At 37.3% G+C, this 23,012-nt stretch overlaps 1 protein-coding gene across 1 annotated transcript; it reads right to left on the bottom strand.

The window, feature by feature from the left end:
• Nucleotides 1–1,543: 1,543 nt before the first annotated feature.
• On the bottom strand, nucleotides 1,544–23,008 carry YEATS4 (YEATS domain containing 4). Its single transcript, XM_007463553.1, has 7 exons — nucleotides 22,929–23,008; nucleotides 19,918–20,037; nucleotides 16,795–16,861; nucleotides 16,594–16,688; nucleotides 12,185–12,277; nucleotides 12,009–12,096; nucleotides 1,544–2,194 (listed from the first exon to the last, which is right to left on the bottom strand). Exons 1-7 carry the CDS (start codon nucleotides 22,977–22,979, stop codon nucleotides 2,025–2,027), a joined length of 684 nt encoding a protein of 227 aa, XP_007463615.1. The 5' UTR covers nucleotides 22,980–23,008; the 3' UTR covers nucleotides 1,544–2,024.
• Between the last annotated feature and the right edge of the window lie 4 nt (nucleotides 23,009–23,012).

Here is a 23,012-nt window from a genome sequence, read left to right on the forward strand (position 1 = left end):
ATCTTCAACGTTAAAATGGCTACACAAAAGTTCACCAATTTTGATGTCTTTTAAATGCATGCTGATATGACAGCTCTCACATACAATCTAACAAAATTGTTTCAAATGAAGTTAAAGACAAGTAAGTGCTACTAGAGCCATCTTATGGAAAAAACCAAATTAACATTTTGACGAACCCAACAGAATGGGACTTTTCCCCATTCTTTTTTGATTTATCCCCAAGCCCTACCCTATACTGTGGGCATTGGGGTAAAAGGTAGGGGAGAGCTGAATGATGCCTAGCACAATTAGAAGTGCCATCTCCAACCCCCCAGAGAACCCCTGGCAGAAATCTTAGACCACAGCTTTATCCAGCCACCATAATGCTTATTAATGTCACAACCCAGAAAATAAAGCAACAAAGTAAAAAGTAACCAATCCACCAGGGCAGATAGATTAAAAGTATCTTAAAGTACTAGAGTGGCTAGTTATCACTCTGTAGAAGGTATAGAATCTGCATTAGGCATATGTGTGGTTTCCACTTCTAGGAGCTTTGTAACATGTTAATATTACATGTTTTCCAAAATACTTTCCTACTTATTGTTGCTCCTAGGTTGCCAAGATGGGTCAGCCAACATGGCCTTAAAAATTAAGTACCACTAATGTTCAAATTAGATGAGTCAAAAATAGAGGACTCACCATGTGGAGCTGAACAGGACAGCCTGAGGATAAGGTAGAGAAATTAGGGGTAGTATGTAAAATTGATGCACAGCTGCATCCTATATGTCAGCAGTCCCTAACATTTTTGGCACCAGGGACCGGTTTCACGGAAGACAGTTTTTCCACGGACTGGGGATGGGGTGGGGATGGTTTTGGGATGATTCAAGCACATTACATTTATTGTGCACCTTATTTCTATTATTATTACATTGTAACATATAATGAAATAATTATACAACTCACCATTATGCAGAATCAGTGGGAGCCCTGAGCTTGTTTTCCTGTAACTAGATGGTCCCATCTGGGGGTGATGGGGCTGCCTCAGCTCCACCTCAGATCATCAGGCATTAGATTCTCATAAGGAGTGCACAACCTAGATCGCTCACATGCCCAGTTCACAGTAGGGTCCCCACTCCTATGAGAATCTAATGCCACCTCTGATCTACAGGAGGTGGAGCTCAGGTGGTAATGTGAGTGATGGGGAGCGGCTGTAAATACAGATGAAGCTTTGCTCACTCACCAGCCTGCCACTCACCTCCTGCTGTGTGACCCTGTTCTTAATAGCCACAAATTGATACCGGTCTGTGGCCCCGCTTGGGGTCCCCTACTATATGTCTTTGGAACATGCATGAAGGACTGAATATTGTTCTATGTGAAAACTAATGACACTGTGGGAGTTAGGCAGAACAATACTTAAGATATGATCTTGGCTGTCAGAGAGCTTCTGTATGCTACAGTGACTGCAAATAAGAGATGCATGGTCACAATATTATGGAGATACATTAACTGTAATGAGAGAGTTTGAATTGCTTCAAGGCGAAGAAACACATCAAGAGGCAGAAACAGCAACTGTAAACTGCATTTATTGAGTGCTTATTGGGCACTGGGTACATCAGATACAAAAGAGTTGGGATGGGGGCAGGTAAGAACTAAAGAAATTAAATACACACATTAATTTTACCACGAATTCTAACTACTAGGGAAGTACAAAATTCGTACAAGTTATACTTTATAATGAAATTTTGATGTCTGGCAAAAGGATAAGCTATACATACAATGCAATAAAAATGTTTTAAAATTGTGCTTAGTATCACAGAACTACCCCGAAATGGGTTGATAAAATGCCTATATAGCATTATACACATATTTTATATTAAAGATTGCTTGTAAAGTACAAATACTTTGACCCCATTGCTGAGAAATCTATGGCTGACAACTATATGTGCAGTTCCTCTAAGAAACACTGCAGCATTTGTAGTCCATCTCTCCTTTAAACTCCACCTTATTTTTAGTTTCACTTACTATAGAGTTCTCTTCAGAACTGTTTATATTTCTTTTGTCTGATCATCTTCTTCGAGTTTCCTGATTTCATTTTTTAAACAATTTATAGTTTCACGACTTGCTTTTAATCTCTCTTTAAGCTCTGCAATTTCAAAGCTTGTTTTTTTTTTTGCAGCTTCTAATTTTTCTCTGGTTTTCACTTCAAGTTCTGCAACTAAAGAAAACATACACTTTTACTGATTTATTTCATTTTTCTCACATGTACAAGATATTTCATAGAGCAATAAATGTGGCATTTCCTTAGGCCAATGTTTTCCTGACGAAATGCAGACAACTTAAGATATGTAACTTTAGACACAGGGCGGTGGGTAAGAAAGTCTGAACTCTCCAGAGAGGATCTAATATGTTTTCTACCACTAAGAATGAAATTCTGACCACTAATTTTTTTATTTTTATTTAAAAAAAATTTTTTTTGACCACTAATATTTTAATTCACAGTTAACATTTTAAGACAAATGTCTTAAATTATGTCTTAAAATTATGTCTAATTTTCTAATTTGATTTGGAAATGAGGGAGTATATAGTCCAAGAGACATCCAGCTAATAAGAGTTTACTAAAAACAGTACTCTTAAATTTATGTACAGGTAAAACTTACATAATCACACTGGTAAAACAAACCTCTTTTTTCAAAAAGATATCAATAAGTGTCTAGGTTTGAATTCCAGCTCTATCATTTACTAGATGTGCCACTCTGAATAAGCTATTTATTATCTCTATGCTCTATTCCTCATTGCTAAAATGAAGATTATAATAGCAAACACCTCATAATATTATTTGTTTAAAAGATTTAAAAAGAATACTGTCTGGCACATAAAAAGCCATATTAACTACTATTATTATTATTACTGAATATTTAAAACATTCTAGCTGGCTACATAACAAATTACAAAAGAAAAATATCATTACTGCAAAATAGATTATATCGATTTAACTATTCCACTTGGATAGTGTAGCATCAAGTTTTACAGAGAAAAATGACTACTAACATCCAACATTTCCACCTTGTGGACATTTCAGGTAATTGCTGCTGACGAATGTTGAGGCACAGTTGTTTGTTAACATAAAAGGATCAGTAATTGGAAGTAGTGTGGTTTGGTGAAGAAAAAAAACCAAAACCACTGAAATCAGAAAGACTTGAGTTCAAATACACCCTTGGCCCCTTAATAGCTGAATGCTGATATCTCTAAGTCTCCCTTCATCTCGTTTTTCTGTATGATACAGTTAAAACTTCATATTTCTCGGAGGATTTATGAGGATTAAGTAATATACCTAAAGCATCTAGCGCATTAAAAACACGCAATGTGGGACTTCCCTGGTGGCACAGTGGTTAAAAATCCACCTGCCAAGGCAGGGAACATGGGTTTGAGCCCTGGTCCAGGAAGATCCCACATGCTGTGGAGCAACTAAGCCCGTGCGCCACAACTACTGAAGCCCGCGCACCTAGATCCCGTGCTCCGCAACAAGAGAAGCCACCGCAATGAGAAGCCCGAGCACCGCAACAAAGAGTAGCCCCTGCTCGCCACAATTAGAGAAAGCCTGCGCCTAGCAACGAAGACTCAGTGCAGCCAGAGATAAATAAATAAAATAAATAAATTTATAAAAAAACAAAACATGCAATGTGTCCTTATTTTCCTCACTGCTGGTGCTTTCTTTTTGTGATATATTTTGTAACACAGGTAAACTTTTATATTGCCAAAACAATCCATATTTTTCTTTGTAATTTTTCATTGCTTTTATTTTTAAAATTATTTTTGAAGACAGATAGTACACACACATGATACAAAATTAAAAGGCTGAAAAGTGTAGACAATGGAAAAAATGTCTCCTTTTTATATGTGTATGACTGATTTACTTTGCTGTACACCTGAAACTAACACAACATTGTAAGTCAACTATACTCCAATAAAAACAAAAACAAAAAAAGCCTCCTTTTACCCCTGCCCCCCACCAACCAGCGCTCTTCCCAGAGATAATCACTGTTAGGTTTCCTTGGTATCTTTCCAGAAATAATTGGTTCTGAGACGAGCATACACCTAAGTGTGATTTCTCCTCACCCTCAACACAAGTGGTGTCACGCTATCCACACTGCTCAGCACCCTGCTCTTTCACTTAACATTACTACATCTGAAAGCTCATTCCATATCACAGGGCTGTCTCATTCTTTAAAAGGCTGCAGAGGACCTCATTGAATGGACATACATAATTCATTCATCTGACCCCTCTAATGTACATTTGGAGTATTTCCAGTTTTCTCTATTACAAACAATGCTATAACATGTATGCTGCACATAATCATTCCAGTATACTTGTGGGCTAAATTCCAGTAAACAGTAATTGAAGGACATTTGATCTTGTAAATCTGGAAGAATGCCAAGTGACTCTTAGAGGTCCTCTTAATTTATAATCTCACTAGCATTGTATGTCTATTTCCCTACTGCATCAACTTTTTGGTCTTAGTTACTCTGAAAGATTAAAAATGGTATTTCAGAATAGTTTTAATTTACATTTCTATTACTTCTGAGGCAGATCATCTTTTAATATGTTTAGGGGACATTCCTCCCTTTCTTTTTTTTTTTTTTTTGCGGTTGGCGGGCCTCTCACTGCTGTGGCCTCTCCCTCTGCGGAGCACAGGCTCCGGACACGCAGGCTCAGCGGCCATGGCTCACGGGCCCAGCCGCTCCGCGGCACGTGGGATCTTCCCGGACCGGGGCACGAACCCGTGTCCCCTGCATCGGCAGGCGGACTCTCAACCACTGCGCCACCAGGGAAGCTCCCCTCCCTTTCTTTTTATGGATTGTCTGCTTTTCCTTTGCTCATTTTTCTTTTAGGTTATCGGCTCTCCCCACCACCCTTTTAAAAAATTTAGGTATATCGGGCTTCCCTGGTGGCGCGGTGGTTGAGAGTCCGCCTGCCGATGCAGGGGACACGGGTTCGTGCCCCGTTCTGGGAAGATCCCACATGCCGCGGAGCGGCTAGGCCCGTGAACCATGGCCGCTGAGCCTGTGCGTCCGGAGGCTGTGCTCCGCAACGGGAGAGGCCACAACAGTGAGAGGCCCGTGTACCGAAAAGAAAAAAAAAAAAAAAAATTGAGGTATAATTGACATATACTAGTTTCAGGTGTACAACATAATGATTCAATACTTGTATATATTGCAAAATGATCATCACAGTAAGTCTGAAGTTAACATCTGTCACCACATATAGTTACAGATATTTTTCTTGTGATAAATTTTAAGATCTACTCTCTTAGTAACTTTCAAATATGCAATACAGTATTATTAACTACAGTCACCATGCTATAAATTACATCCCCAGGACTTACTTTATAAGTAGAAGTTTGTACCTTTTTGCCCACCCCTCACCTCCCACCTCTGGCAACCACCAATCTATTCTCTGTGAGCTTTTTTTTTTTTTTTTTTTTAAGAGTCTACATATAAGTGAGACCATACTGTATTTGTCTTTCTCTGATTTATTTCACTTAGCATAATGCCCTCAAGGTCCATCCATGTTCTCGCAAACAGCAAGATTTCTTCTTTTTTATGGCTAAGTAATATTCCATTGTGTATATATGCATGTGTGTGTGTATATATATGTGTATACACACACACACACACACACACACACACACATATATATAACACCTCTTCTTTATCTAGTCACCTGTTGATGGACACTTATGTTGTTTACCTGTCTTGGCTATTGTAAATAATGCTGTAATAAACATGGAGTTGCATATATCTTTTCAAGGTAGTGTTTTTGTTTTGTTCAGATATGTATTCAGAAGTGGAATTGCTGGATCATATGGTAGCTCTACTTTTATTTTTCTGAGGACCCCACATACTGTTTTCCATAGTGGCTGCACCAATCAACATGGCACAAGGGCTGCCTTTTCTCCACATCCTTGCCAATACTTGTTATTTCTTGTCTTTTTGACAGTAGCCATTCTAACAGACATGAAGTGATATCTCATTGTGGTTTTGATTTGCATTTCCCTGATGATTAGTGATGTTGAACATCTTTTCGTATACGTGTTGGCCATCTGCATGTCTTCTTTGGAAAAATATCTACTCAGTTCTTCTGCCCAATTTTAATTAAACTGTATGAGTTTTTTGGCCATTGAGTTGTATGAGTTCTTTATATATTTTGGATATTAACCTCTTATCAGATACATGATTTGCAAATATTTTCTCCCATTCAGTAGGTTGCCTTTTCATTTTGTTGATGGTTTCCTTTGCTCTGCAGAAGCTGTTTAGTTACTGGTTATCAGCCTTTTTAAATGATGTGCAGGAGCTCTTTATACGTTAAAGAAACTAGTCATTTGTGATTTTAGTACAATATTTTTTCATGGCTTGTCTGTCTTTAGACTTTGTTGACAATGCTTTTTTATTATGCAGAAATTTTTATCCCCTTGCTCTCCCCCTCTCTCTCCATATCAATTATAAAACATATGGAGTGAAAGGCACATTGTGAGATGGTGGGATACAGAAGTAGGAGATAGACAAGAAAGAAAAATGCATTACAGTGTCATGAGATAATCATAGGGTGCTATGACATACCAAGGGGAAAGGGTGTGTGTGTATGTCAAAGAAGGCTTCTTGGCAGTAGTAAAATCTGAACTGAGTTTTAAAGAATGAGAAAGGAATTAGGTAGATGAAGTGGACATAGTGGGCCTTGGAAAGAGTACAGAAAGATTTGGGAAACAACAAGGAGCCCTATATGACTGTAACAGGTAGTTTTAAATCTAGTCAGGAAGACCTGATTTAACTCATTTGTCAGAGGACAGCATATACTGTAGATACAGATTTTTGTGGTCTGATTTAGTCAATATACTTTGTTTTTGACAAATCATGAGACTGCAAAGGGTACCATATATTGAAAGAACTGGGTTAATTACCAATGAGATGATAGCGGAAAACATTTAAAAACTTCTTTTAGCCTGTTCTGGTTTTCTGCTTCCAATATATTAAATGCTTATACATACATTTAAGATATATATATATATGTATGTATGTATGTATGTATGTATGTATGTATGTATGTATGTGTGTGTGTGTGTGTGTATAAATATAGATAAAATTTCTGTTTTAAATTTCCAAATAAATCCTCAATTTAGAGTAAGTCAATCCAAAGAAGAGTTAATATTTTTGCAAAGCCAATGTAACTTACTGGTTAGAAAAATAGACTGTAAGGCTTTTTTAAAATATTTATTTATTTATTTGGTTGCTCTGGGTCTTAGTTGTGGCAGGCTGGCTCCTCTGCTGTGGCATGCGAACTCTTAGTTGAGACATGTATGTGGGATCTAGTTCCCTGACCAGGGATCGAACCTGGGCCCCCTGCATTGGGAGTGCAGAGTCCTAACCACTGTGCCACTGGGGAAGTCCCTGTAAGGCTTTTTTACAAAGAGATAGAACAGTTTATCGGTTAAGAGCACACACTCTGTCTTGGTTTAAATCCTGGCTTTGCTGAGTGATTTGGGGCAAGATATCAAATCTCTCTATGCTCTAGGGTCTTACCTAGAAAATGGGGCTAACAGTAGTACCTTCCTCCTAGGGTTGTTAAGGGTATTCAATAAATTAAGAAATGCAAAGCACTTATCTAGTACATGTAAACTCTCTTCAAGCATTCACTATCATTTTAATTATTCCTTGTAGAAGCAATTTCTATTAAAAGCTAGATCATTAGTACTTAAGTAAATTTCCATGGGTTTATCAGTATAAACATCTTTATAAACTTTTAATGTGTTTTAAATTTTATAATGAGCAACCTCTATCCTGGCTATTACTCTATCTAAAAATATTATTATGTTTTTAGAGCCTAAGTTCTGAGGACTGCTTAGGATAAAGTCCTGGCTCTACCACTAACTCATGTTAACTTGGGCAAGTTTCTTACTCTCCCTGTGCCTCAGTTTCCTTTTCTAAATGGATTACCTAATAAAGTTATTGTAGATGTAAATGAGTTTATACATGTACAGATTTACAAGAGTACAAACAGTAAGCACTCAATAAAGCTAACTGATATTACCAAATATTGAGTATAATGCTCTCAAACTGGTAAAAGTATACCTACCTTTTTAAGACCTTTGATTAATATTCCCAAGTTGCTTTCCTAAAAGGCCTACTCACACAAACAATTCATAGAACACAGGGTTCACCACATCCTTAATAGGTACAACTATTAAAAATTCCTTTTGCTTATTTGATACAAATATAACCACCCATTATTATTTGATTTGCATTTTAAAAATTACTAGAAGGGTCAAATATTTTCCCTTTTTATTTACTAGTCATCTCCTCTTTCATCTGTCCATGTCTTTTGTCCATTTGTCAACTGAAGTTTAAAATTTTATTATATTTTATTTATTTTAGGGTTTTAAAGATATTAATCCTTCGTCATATTTTCTACAAATTTATCTTTCTTTTTTGCCCTTTTGAAATGAATAAGTTAAATATTTTTTTGCAGAATCAAGTTTGCCTTTCTTTCAATGTGATTTCTTCTAACACCTCAAATTTAGAAAGTCTTCACTAGCCAGGACAGTCATTTCTCTAATTTTTTAAACAGCTTAACTGACTTTAAAAAAACAGTTATCTGGGCTTCTCTGGTGGCGCAGTGGTTGAGAATCTGCCTGCTGATGCAGGGGACACGGGTTCGAGCCCTGGTCTGAGAAGATCCCACATGCCGCGGAGCAACTAGGCCCGTGAGCCACAGCTACTGAGCCTGCGCGTCTGGAGCCTGTGCTCGGCAACAAGAGAGGCCTGCGCACCGCAATGAAGAGTGGCCCCTGCTCGCTGCAACTAGAGAAAGCCCTCGTACAGAAATGAAGACCCAACACAGCAAAAATAAATAAATTAATTAATTTTAAAAAAACACACAAAAAACAGTTAACTATCATTAATTAAACTGGAATTTGTTTTGATAAGTGCTATAAAGCAATGATCTAAATTAAGTTTTCTTCTCAAAAGTTATCAATTGTGTCAATACCATTTACAGAATTATCTTTTTCTTCCTTATGGATTTGACACTGTTGAGAAAATAACCTGAAGATAATATAAAATGTGCAATTTACTGATAAAAACTTCCGAAGGTTATAAAGCTCCACACATAAACTTTAACACGTTAAAAATTAATTTGTAGAAAAGTCTTTTTATGAAACACATTTGTCTCTACTATTATACATATATGAATTAATGATATTATTTTTGTTGAAAACACAGAAATGTGGGTACTTGAATTTAAAAAGAGAAGTTTCCTCTATGAATTGGGCACATTTCATAGTATGAGAGAAAGGAGATCTATAATGGAGAGAATATGACCAGTAACAAATTAAAATAGCATGTGACTAGTGTTTTTTACCTTTTCAAAGTGATCATATACATATCTGTTTTATGTTCATAACAAAGTAGCCCAAGTATTTTTTCAGATGTAGAAAGTGAAACATAAAATTTTTTAATGAGTGTGATTTTCAATTTTAAATGACTACCAAGTAGCAATTATAATCAGTATTCAGATCTTTTAACTCTTGGTCAGGGTTTCATGAAAATACAAACAAAACACTACTATAACCAACAATGGTTAAACAGCAACCTCCTTCTCTCCTGCTTTCTCATCCCCCACCCCCCTTCTTTTACTGGATCGCTTCTTCCAGCCTATAATGATACTGGTCTGTTTCCCCTGAAAACTCTGCTCTCTTGACCCCAAATCCTGCTTCTGTTACTGCTTCAAGGGCTACTTTCCCTTTATAGTCAAGCTCCAAGACAAAGTTGTCCACAGCACCTGTCTCCAATTTCTCATCTCACTCTCTCTCTCTTTTTTTTGCCAGCACTGCACGGCTTGCAGGATCTTAGTTCCCTGACCAGGGATTTGAACCCAGACCACGGCAGTGAAAGTGCCAAGTCCTAACCACTGGACCGCCAGGGAACTCCCTCATCTCATTCTCTCTTGATCCACTTCAACTGATCTTCTGTCCTGACTATTCTCCTTCAACTGCTCCTGTTAAGGTCACCAAGGACCTCCACCTTGCTATCGCCTATTTCTTGGCTTGACCTATCAGAGATACTGAACACAGCTAATGACTATTTCCTGATACACTTTCTTCACCTGGCTCTAGGATATTATGTGCACCTAGTTTTTCTCCCTCCACACTCACTGTTCTTTTCTAATTCCTTTGCTGGTCATCTCCTTAATCTCTAAATGTTGGAGTGCCCAGGGCTCAATCTTTGAACCTCTTTTCTATCTTCACTTACTCTTGTGATGATACCATTTGGCCTCACAATTTATAAATCCATGTGTATATTAACTTCCACATTTATACCTTCAGCCTAGACCTCTCCTTGAATACCAGACTTTGAGCACAATTCCCTTCTCAACATCTCCACTTAGATGTCTTACAGGCATCCCACAGCCATCATGTCCAAAACTGTACTCCTAATCTTTCCCCTCAAAGCTGCCCCTCCCAGACTTCCCATCTCTATGAAAAGTAACAATAATTTTTGTTTGTTTGTTTCCTTTGGCCCCAAACCTTAACAGTCATTCTTTGTTCATCTCCTTCTTTCATATATTATTATCAAACCATCAGCAAATCCTACTGTACCTATCTTCAAACTAGAACCTGACCCCTTCTCACCACCTCCATTGCTATCACTCTGGTACTACCCACAATTCTATATCTGGATTACTGGAATAGCCTCCTAACTATTCTGCTTCTACCCTTTCTGCTTTACAGTCTACTCTCAACACAGCAACCAGGGTGACTGATCTTTTTAAAATATTAGTCTTATACTGTCACTCTTCTGCTCAAAACCCACAAAAGACTTCCCATCTCCTTCAGTTTAATAACTTAAACTCCCTATATGAGCTGGTCCCATAATAACTTCTTTGGCCTCATGTCCCACTCCTTGTCCCCTTGTTCACTCTACTCCAGGCACACTGGCCTTCTTGCTGTTCCTCGGATATGCCAGGCATGCTCTTACCTCAGGGTTCCTGCCCTTGCTGCCACTCTACACGTAACATTCGTCTCTCATGTAGCTGCATGGCTCATCTCCCCACTCCTTTTGGTATTTGCTCCAATGCCACCATTTCAGTAAGCATTCTCTGACCTGATATTTAAAACTCTTAACCATCTCTTCCCACCAAAAGCACTCCCTCCCCTGCATTAGTTTTCTTCATGCCATCCAATCACTACTTCACACTTCATTGTTCTATTTAATATTTGTCTTCTTTCCACTAGTATGTAAGCTCCATGAGGGCAGGGCTTTTGTCTGCTCTATCCTCTGAACAATGCCTGGCATCTTACTGTTGCTCAATATATACTGTAAGCAAATAAATGAAAGATCAAAGGAAAAACCGAATAAATGGTGACAAATGTCAACACAGGGTTGGTAAGTAGATTTCATCTTGAATGACAACTGCAAATGGTTGGCAACAGCTTCATGAAACGATGTGTAGGGGATTCTGAGGCCTCGTAAGCTAAAGGGAAAAGCCAGCATGACTGACTATCAATAAGGCATTCTGTTCTTCACCACCCAAGCATTAATACGAAACTATGTCAGGTGACAGGTTAAAAAGAGAGAGAGGGAGAAACTAGTTCACCGTACACTTAAGTATAATTATGTTTTGCAAGGTTCTTCACACCGATTTTGTTAGCAAAGACTAGTAAACAGAAAATGACTGAGTGACAGGTTAAGCAAGATTAATGAAAAGCTATGCTTAAATGTAATTAGTGAATAAAGACAAACAGTATTTCAGAGTGTGTCAGAGGCTGTCTTTTACCTTTTTGAAAGTAGGCCTACTTTGAGAACTATTTAAAACATCCTTCTTACATGTTCTTTAGTAATACATATACTGTATAACTCCTAAAAATTTTACCTGTATCTACTAAGGAAAAAAACTTAATAGTCGCTAATCATACAATCCTTTCACCATTACAGAATACATTATTTCTCAGGATTAATTATGAACTCATGGCACTTACATTCTGTTTCATGCTTATAGGCTCCTAAGGTAAGCTGACGAGATGTTGTTAATAATTGTTGCATCATTGCTGTTGGGTCTTGAAATATCTAATGGAAGAGAATGAAAAAAAGCCCAATAACTGCAAAATCTACAATTTAAAATGCTTTAAAAACTCTCATTATAAAATCTTCTTACCATTTCATCATAGAACTCTGAAACCACTGTCTTTTTTCCCAGCATTGCATTGGTGTCTGATTGAAATAGCTTTAATAAGTGATACAGGGTTACCTGTGAAATAAAAACAGACATGACATCTGTGCAATGGTTTTTATCATCATTATGAGACATCATCATTTCTGTAACTGATTTAGAGACTGAATTAGTAAACATATCAAATTCAGGATCTTGTTTCAACTACAACTTACTATGGCAGGTCACCCAAATTCTGTGTGTACTTTTATTTTCCTATTAGGTATTACCATTTATCTACATCTATTCAATATGTATGTTTTGAAGAGGGTAAGCAAACATTAATTATAAAGCATCTCTAGAGAGTGACTATATATAAAAATAACACAAGATACAGCTATGGAAATTAAACTGGTAAGTCACTAAGATGAATTCTTTTACTTACACAGGTGAAATCTGATTAACTGTGACAGTTAAAGTTTACAAACTTACTATGGCAAAAAAAGATTTGATACTTTCAAAAGGAATGATCAGGACTAAAATGCTCAGTGAGGACAAGTTAACTTCTTTAGTGTAATAATAAGATTAATACATAAGTAGCATGATAAACAAACACAAAGTTAGTCAGTGATAATTCACTTCGGCAAGAGCAATATGTCTTCAAAATATTTAAAGACGGATACAGTAAGACATCAAAGGAAAAGCTTTGCAGCACAATGTGTGATTATTTGAGCAAAACAAAACCTAGCTGGTAAAACATCAGAGTTCATGTTGAAGGTATAGAAACCAATTCAGAGACCTCAAAGGATTTTCCAAAAAGTTAGTTAAAATCCTCATAAGGAGTATGGATCATATGCCATATTTAAAGCAGATAATTTGACAAATTTCTGGAACAGACAGAAAGCAGATGAGACTACACAGATGGATAAACCATAACAGGGAAATCCATAACCTAAAATCTTAAAGAAGAAAACTGCATCAGAGGTGGGAGCCACTGCCCCCAGTGGAGCTCCGGGGAGAGACTGCGAGCGCAAAGCTGGCAGGTACAGAAATCAAGAAGGCTGTGGGGCGGCTAGGCTGGCCAACCTTCGCTCCTCTCCCCCCACTCACAGATGAGAGAGCACACCTCCTGTGGGACCTAGAATTCTTCACCCAATCAAGTGAGAGGTAAACAAAAATAAAGATATTTTCAGAGAGCATTGGCTCTGAAATTTTACTTCTCTCGCATCCTTTCTGAATAAAGTCCTGCAGCAAAATGAAAAAAGAAACCAAGAAAGACAAAGAAAAAGGATCAGCTGTCATCACTAGGAGCTGACAGGCACTATCTAAAATTGAAAAATCCAACCTTAGGAATTTAAATACACGAGATGAATGGGAATAATTTCTAGAGGAACTGAAAACAGTAACCGTGGTTTTCCTGAGGAAGGGGTCAGAGATGGGGGAAAGAAGATGTTACGGGTTGAACTGTATTCCCCAAAATATATGTTGAAGTGCTAAACCTCAGAACATGTAAATGTAACCTTATTTGGAAATAAGAGCCTTTTGCAGATGTAATCAAGTTAAGATGAAGACATTAGGGGGGGACCCTAATTCAATATGACTGGTGTCCTCATAAAAAGAGAAGTGACACAGAGACAGGGAGGGAGAGAGAGAAGGCCATGTGAAAATGGAGGCAGAGACTGGAGTTACACTGCCACAAGCCAAGGAATGCCTGGGGCCACCAGGAACTAGAGGAGGCATGAAAAGATTCTCGCCTAGAGGCTTTGGAGAGAGCATGGCCAACACCTTGATTTGGGATTTCCAGTCTCCAGAACCGGGAGGATAAATTTCTGTTGTTTTTAGCCACTCAGTTTGAGGTACTTTCTTATGGCAGCCCTAGGAAACTAATACAGGAGACTTGTATTTTTTATTTTTTAAATCTTTTTAAAAAACTATATGCATGTCTTTTATAATTTAAGAAGTATTAAAAACTACATCATAGGGCTTCCCTGGTGGCGCAGTGGTTGAGAGTCTGCCTGCCGATGCAGGGGACACGGGTTCGTACCCCAGTCCGGGAGGATCCCACGTGCCGCGGAGCGGCTGGGCCTGTGAGCCATGGCCGCTGGGCCTGTGCGTCTGGAGCCTGTGCTCTGCAACGGGAGAGGCCACAGCAGTGAGAGGCCCGTGTACCGCAAAAAAAAAAAAAAACCTACATCATAAAGCCTTCCATTCCCAAATTTATTATTCGGACCTGGAGAGGCATTCATGCAGATATAGGCAATGAATAATTTCAGGACAGATGTCTCTAATTTTCAGTGGTGTTTGAAGATTCTTAGAGCAATGAAAATGCCTATACTTGCCAGAGATATTTCTAGGAATAAAAACCCAATATTAGCATTTTGCTTTTAGAAACAACCATTCCTTTTACAGTGGTTTGATGTGTAATAGGTTACTGGATAACAGAAGTAAATCACAAGTTACCCATATCTTTCTGTTATATTTTAAATAAACCTCATATGACTTATTTTCTGTAAGAGCCAACTATTCAAAAACTATAATGGTTTCATTATACTAAAAGAACACTACAGTAATTTGGAGGGGATAAAACTCAGGCCTATGTCGATCTATATGGAAACCTATTCAATAAAGGAATCACTCCAGAAAGGCAAAAGATCATATTACCCTACTTTCCCAAGAGCAGACTTTGAGAGCTGTTTCATAATGAGGTTACATTATATAATGATTTCTTTCAGAGATGTATTTTCCAACCGAGGGCAAGGTAGGGAAGAAAGAAGGGGGAGACAGATGAGGAGGCAGACAGGTAAGGCAGCACATTCTCAAAATAAAATGAACTCAAAGCAATCTTACAAAGTTAACAAGAACCTCTGCTCTAGTAACATGACCAACTTCTTCCTCTCTCTCAACATCTGCCTATTCTGTGCTCTATTCTCCCTAATAGACTACTTTGGTTAAGGATAGGTGTAGTGTCTCATCTTTGTATCCCACCCCTTGGGCAATATCTTGCAAATATGGATATTTAATAATTTCTTGTCAAACAGAATATAATGTCTGTGAGAGTTTCCCAGAAGGACAAGAATGGTAGGAGACCTGGAAACCTTATCACATGAAGATATTTAAATGAGCTATAGATCGTTCTTCAGGAGAAAAGAAAACTAAAGTATGAATAGTTATCAGTAAAAAGTTCAAGGAAGCTTAACATAAAGTAGAGCTTTCTTAAAACTAGAACTACCCCAAACCTGAATAGGATGTTTCACTTAATAACGGAAGTCAATATTCTCTTCTTGCTATATTGGACTGCCTAAAGGAACTTCTACGTAGGAAGAGTATGGTCTACCTCAATGGGTCCTAAATATTACTGCGCATCAGAATTACCTGGGGTGCTGGCCCCTCTCCAAACCTGTGAATCACGCTCCGTGGAATGGGGCCTAGAAGTCTGAACTTATAAAAAAACATCTCAGGCATTTCTAATGCAACTAGTTAGGAACTAATTCTCTGTATCACTGGCCCAGGTGACATCCAAATCCTTTAAAAGCACATCGTTTTACAAATGTAATCTGATAATTAAAGTGTTAATGGTGCTAAAGGAGCGAGCTGAATCTATCAAGATGAAAATTAATGGTGATGAACATTAAAGCCCTGAAACTGGAGTTAAACACCAGCCATACAAATGTGCAATGAGAGAGCCTGAGTTGTGACGCTTTAGGTTTAGTGGTTTTAGTCAAAAGCAAGAGTAAAGGAAGGAGTGTGAGGTCTGAATGCAAATACCTGGATTCAAAAACTAGCTCCACCACAATTAACTGTGTTTTTGAGCACATGACTTCATCTCTGAGCCTTAATATGCTCATCTCTAAAACGAGGATCTCACCAACCTCACGAAGTTGCTGAGGGGTCAAAGTGAAAGCTTTGAGAGACTTTTTACATTATCAAGCAACATCTGAAGAGATCAAATAATGAAAAAGTCAGTGGTTATAAATAAGGATCCAGGTATAAGATAAAGCTGCTAGTACTGATGACAGTTTGAGAATGTACAAAGACTTTCTAGGGCTTTTAACTATAAAAAACCAGACACTCCCATTTCAGAGAGCATATGGACTCCACTTGTTTGTTACTAATAACCAAACGATACTAATGAATTTTAAATTTTTTTGCTGTAGTAATCATGTAATTTCCATGATTCCTTTCAAATAACTGTTCACATTCTATCCCTTCTTTTTATACTAGAAAAACAAGAGTTTTGCAAGGCACTTCACTTAAAAATGAAAAACCTTAACTCATAGCAAGATACACCAAGCCATAAGCTTACATAAAGTATACCTGAATGAAAACATCAACATATAACAAGCTATTGAATATTGTAAAATTTTCACAATTACTAAAAAATCCATTTTATATTTGCAGAGATTAACATTACTTACAGGTCTTTCATTAGGATCAATGAAAAATATTTTGATGATTATTTCGAATTCACCCCAACCTGTTTCAGTAATTTCATATGGAGGCTTAGTAACAACTAAAAGAAAGAAAAAAAGAAAACAATTATAAATTGTAAATTACTGATACAGTTTCCTAGCTCTTTTAAAATTTATAATATTATGAATTTAAAAAAACTATTGTACCTCTTAAAGGATTGCCATAGCTTTCATGTAATTTAAATTGGATTTTCTTCACATATGCTGACATATCCTAAAATAGAGGCATTAATTAGTTCTGCCATCTACACATAAAAATTAGGAAGGAAATACACAAAGCACCTGTGCCAATTTTATAAAATACACTTCACCTTAAATTTTATGGAAACCAATTTTCTAAGAAACATGAATTATACCCTGGAGGTTTGTTTTTTATTTTAAACAAAGGAAGCCTGTGCAGAATTCTTTCAAAATTCATAATATATAGAAATATATATGTCCCTAATTCATTGTTTTGCATTCCTATTTTTATATATCTCTGTAGACAATACTCAAAATCAATTTTGATTTTTCCATAAAACAACAGTACATTTCCAATATTTTCTACAGAAATAAACATATACACCAAAGCAAATCTAAGAACTAAGCAACTTCAAAAAACAAAATTATATTATACAAAGGTCAACTAAGCTAAGCAACCTAAAACTGTTGGATATAAAACTCTTCCTTTCCTTAATTATATTTTGAAGCACAAAAGCATATTCATTAGTTCCAGCAAACAAAAGGGATCCTGCTAGTGAAGGAGGCCTTTTCAAAAATAATTCATTATAGAAAAACAGGAAAATGCAAAACAGAGGAAGTTGCATTCAACAGTAATGCTCATTAATCTTTCTATTTGCTTTCAGGAATTTTTATATGCTTGTTATCTACATATTTTTTTAACTGGGATCCTACTGTAATAATATATTACTATCTGCCTTCATCACTTAACGTTATTTTGTGAACATTTTTTCTAAGGCAGATTTTCATAAGCATCTTTGAAGACTATTTTGGGAATACTTTCATTCATTTTTTCTACAAATATAAGTGACTGCCAATACTGTTAGATGCTATAATGATAAATAACAGAATCTTGTCCTCAGGGTCTCACTGTAAAGTGGGGGGCAGACAAGAAAATCAGCATTTCAATGCTGTAATCTGTAATCTGTTGTGTGCATATTAGGTCATGTGTTATGAGGACATTAGGTACAAATCCATAGGAAAGGCAGCTATTTTAGTCTTTGGAGATCAAGAAAGTAGATCTAAAGAAAATACACTTGAACTAAGACTTAAGGGAACAATAAGAATGGAGTGGGTGGGAAGAAAGGAAGAGGTTTAAGAGTGTTCCTTTGGGAAACAGAGTAATTTAGTATTGGTAAAATGTAGGATATAAAGAAATGAGGCAAACACAGACAAGGAACAAGGCTACAGAGATAGGACAGGGAAAGGTCATGGCAGGCCTTCTAAACATGATAGCTTTATGATGAGAGCAATAGGTAGTCACTGAAGGTGGGTTTTTTTTGTTTGTTTTTAACAGCTCTATTGAGATATTAACATACTACACAAATCACCCATTTAAAGTTCACCATTCAATGGTTTTTAATATATTCACAGAGTTGTACAACTATCACCACAATCAATTTGAGAACATTTTATCACACAAAAGGAAACCTCATACCATTCTTCCTCCCACCAGCTGTCAACCACTAATCAAGTTCTATGTCTATGGATTTGTCTATTATGGACATTTTATAAAAATGGAATTATACAGTATGTGGCTTTTGTGTCTGGCTTCCTTCACTTGTCATGTTTTCTAATTTATTCCATGTGTTAGTAGCATGCATCAATATTTTATTTTATTCCTTAATAATATTCCACTATATGGATACACTACATTTTATTTATCCATTCATCAGTTTAGAGACATTTGGACTACTATGAATAATGTCACTACAAACATTCATATACAAGTTTTTGTGGGACTTTGAAGGTTATTTTTTTCTTCGTCTTTTAACTTTATTTAATAGAGAATAGTATAAATGCTGAAGAAAAAACATTATCAAGCTTAATTGGTTTCAACATGTATTAACTCAGTCTTTTGGTGGAAAGATGAAGAAAAGAAGAACTCAAAAGTCAACTGCCTTATTCTTTGTCCTTGAAATTAAGATAACTTTGGGTTGCATCACTACTTGATGTCCTGTAGATGTTTGATTTCAGCTCAGGAGCTCTACATTCAAGTGGTCACCTTTAAATTGTGGCTACAGCTGCACTGACTTCAGTTACTGTAAACTGTCCTACATGGCAGTTTAATGTGTGGCATATTGCCCTTCTTTCGATTTACCTCTAAATTTATCATCTCTTAATTTATTAAATGTGACTGAACATACTGTAGGGTACATGCGAAGAAAGAGTATTCAGCATTGGAAGTAATTTTGAATGATAAGTCAGCATTTCTACCCTTAAAATTGACACTATAAAGTTATTTTGAATAATTATTCAATTTATTTTTAAAATGTGACCCTTGATAAAGTAAAAGTATGTCCAAAATTCTAGTCTTACAGGTGGTAAAATATAATTCAAAGTGTTTGAAGCAGACTACCTTTATCATCATCAAGCTGTGAATCTACCCTTGGGCTATTTGGCACCATTTTCATCTTTTCAGAAGTAACAACTCTTCGTGACATCTCTAACTGCTTTTTCAGATGTTTCTAATAGGTGACGAATGATTACAATGATAACATAAATTCTCACCTGCCTTCTTGCTTCCACTATATTGGAACAATGATATTTGAAATACAGAATGAAGGGTTTTAAATAGAGGAATAGTTTATTCATTCAGTAAGTATCTGTTGAATACCCACTATGTACTTACTGCATTCCAGGCATTAGAGATTCAGTAGCAAAACCAAATTACCAGCAGCTAGATTATGTAGCAGTTTGTCTTTCATCTTTTCTGATGGTCTGATTACCAAATTATCACTTAAATTTACTATTCCTGAAATACCTGATTATATACTAGGCTACCTTAAGGTGTGGTGATTGGAAGACGTACTGTGCATATAGCATAGTTCTTTTTACCGTAACTTAATTTTAATTAGAAAACATTTTTGGAAAGTTGATTCTACTAACACTTATAGAAAGATGACAGCTCTTACTTTATTCTTTCAACTTTTTTGGTAACATTTCTACAGTGGGCCAATTTTATTATCAGTTACTATACAATATTACAATTTAACTCTGAGCAAAAAAAACTATAGCTTCAAAAAAGTTTTAGGAAAAACAATTACCTACCTCATTTCTATATGGTTTTACATAGACTGTCCACTGATGCGTGTGCCCATCCTCTTCTCTTTTCTTTCCAAAATATCGAGCAACATTACCATAAACTATTGGTTTAACGATTGTAACCCCCTACAAGAAAACAATTTCAACACCAGTTAACGTTGTATTGGGCTTCCCTGGTGGTTCGGTGGTTAAGAATCCGCCTGCCAATACAGGGGACACGGGTTCGAGCTCTGGTCCAGGAAGATCCCACAGGTCGTGGAGCAACTAAGCCCGTGCGCCACAACTACTGAGCCTGCGTTCCAGAGCCCGCGAGCCACAACTACTGAAGTCCGCGCACCTAGAGCCCGTGCTCTTCAACAAGAGAAGCCACCGCAATGAGAAGCCTGCGCGCCACGACGAAGAGTAGCCCCCGCTCGCTGCAACTAGAGATCCCGCGTGCAGCAACGAAGACCCAACGCAGCCGAAAATAAATAAATAAATAAATAAGTAAATAAATAAACAAACACATTGTATTATTACCCAAATAAACAGAATTAGAACTCTGAAAGCTTGTTTTAAGAAATGGCAGGCAGTCTAACAACCTAGAGTTTGCTTATAACATGGATTTCCCTCAACAAATAATTTCCAGACAATTAGCCTCATTTCATAATGCCACAAATAACTAAACACCACATTAATTACAACGTTCCCACTTTGAAAACATGTATTTAAATCATGTGGAGTACTTTGAGAGTTCCTTTTTTCTTTCTCTCTCTCTTTTTTTTTTTAAAGAAACAGAAAAAGCTCTATTTACAAACTTTAAAGAGCAGTCTGGAATAACGCTCACCAACTCACCTGATGGTAATGTCCTTATCAGCTTACACCAGGGTTCTCCAAAGCACAGTACAAAAATTAAAGACAGTTTGGAAGGGGATTTTAGGTAGAATAAGGGCAAACATTTTCATTTTATTACTTGTGTTTAATCTGTATTAGAAAAACCATAACTATAACTAGCAATTCAAACCCACAACTTCAAAAATAGTAATGCTTAGGAAGGGACTTTAAAAAATTGATTTAAACAAAAATGTTAAACACTACATTTCGATTCAGATAATGGCAAAGAGGCACTTGGATGACTCAAGCTCAGTAAACCCTGGATTGATGGCATGTGTGCTATATTTGTGTTCAGTTCTGAGATGTACATACGTGTTTCTCATCACATCCGGTTAAGTGTAAAGGCAGATTACGATGGAAAGGAGATAGAAAAAATTCCAAGTGAAGAAAATTAGTCAATGTTGCACATGAATTTGAGACCAATTGTTCAATAGTAAGACTGTATCTGAAGGTCAAAGAGCAAGATATATCACATGTGAAAAGTGCTGTGCCAATGTAATCAACAATTAATAAGAAATGAGGAAAAGCAGTGAACAAATGGAAAAACTTTTCATTGTGACTAGATAATTCACAAATAAAACCAATACCTATTAGCCTAAAGTTAGTTCAGGAGAAGGCAAGTGGTTTGTACACAAACTTAAAAAAAAAAAAATCACAGCAAGTGTCCTTTTGCGGTACCCAAAGATGGGGCCTCACATTCAAGGCCCGAGTGAATAAGTACAAGGAGCACCGACATGGTGAGGGATAATAGATCCTGAACTGCTACAACGTTGCTAGGAACTTGGGGAGTTCCTCAATGATGAAAAGCCCGTTCATCTGCCAAAAGACTTTCTACCTGGATCAAATTTATCTAAATTGGGAAAAGATGCTTACAAGACCACATAACAATCAGCACGGAGAAGAAATAAGTCCCTAATTTTGAAGTTTTACATGACTAACTCGGACCCATTTTCGGTGGAAAAGCATTTGAGGACTACAGGCCTAATCTCAAGTGATTTTGGACTTAAAAGACTTTTAGAACCTAACATGATTACAAGTAGAGAGAGTTCTGTAAGTTCTTCTCCAAAAGCTAGTGTTCTAATCCTTTGTTCAGTAGTACTTTCTTATCATTCCAAAACCTCGCCCAAAAGTGGGGGAAAACGTATTTTTATGAACCTTATGGTACTATGAATTTTACCTGGCATCTGTTTCCCCTTCCATTAAATTTCAGTAGCTTTTGAAACTTTCAAAGCACTGTGTATGACAATTGTATATTCAGTATAAAATTATGTGAAAACAATATGACATAGAGAAGGACTCAAAAAAAAAAAAACCTAGATCAACTAGATTGGTGCAAAAGTGTGTGATTTCTTTTATAAAAAATTTTCCTTTCTGCGGTAAATAAAAATCACAAGGGGTAAAAATAGGTGTTATATCAGGAACCAGTTGGTCGTCTCATAAAAAATTAATGTGCCAGGGATGTAGTAAAGTGGGTGGGAAATGTGTCACAGTGTCATACATTACGTTAGGCTCTATGATCACTTTAATTAAAAACTAAGAAGCTACCGTGTACTGAATGTTCCCTATGTGCCAGGCAGTGTTATGTTCTTTGCATGCCTTGATTAGTATCTTGGCTGTAGCCTTGGGACTTTAAGAACACCATGAACTTGGGGGAGTCTTCTGAACTTTTCTAGTTGTAAATACTGGGGGTTATACTGCCTTTGTAGGGACTGAATCAGAGAATCGGGTAAAGCGTCCACCCACTGTGCTTACTTCGCACGGTATCTGCTACTGTTATTACTCTCACAATAGGTGGGTACCGCCCTCCCCACCGCCTTTTTACAGGTGACCTGGGTTAGCAGAGGATCTCCCAGCCCCGCAAGTGGCTTTTTCCTCAGCAACAATGTCCAGCTCTAACCCAGGCACCACCGATTATGTTTGTTTTTTGTCTGGGATGGAAGGGAGGCGGTGACACATGAAGTTGGGGCCAAATGAAATCATGATTTCCCCTCTGGGGCTTTGACTCGCCATCCGCCTGGAAACCGCGGCTCCAGCCCGAGGCGCAAAGGCGCTAGAGGAAACAGGCAGGTCCTCCCCAGGCCGCGCCAGGAGGGGCCGGAGCGAGAGAGCCACTCCCGGAGGGGAGGCGCGGGGCGGGCACTGACCTTCACTCTCCCGCCGGAGTCAGGCCCAAATTCGGCCATTCTCTTGAACATATTGTCCTACGGAAGAAGCCGCCGCCGCCGCCA

The sequence above is a fragment of the Lipotes vexillifer genome, unplaced genomic scaffold (assembly GCF_000442215.2).
Source record: "Lipotes vexillifer unplaced genomic scaffold, Lipotes_vexillifer_v1.1 scaffold602, whole genome shotgun sequence".
Taxonomy (NCBI): Eukaryota; Metazoa; Chordata; class Mammalia; order Artiodactyla; family Lipotidae; genus Lipotes; species Lipotes vexillifer.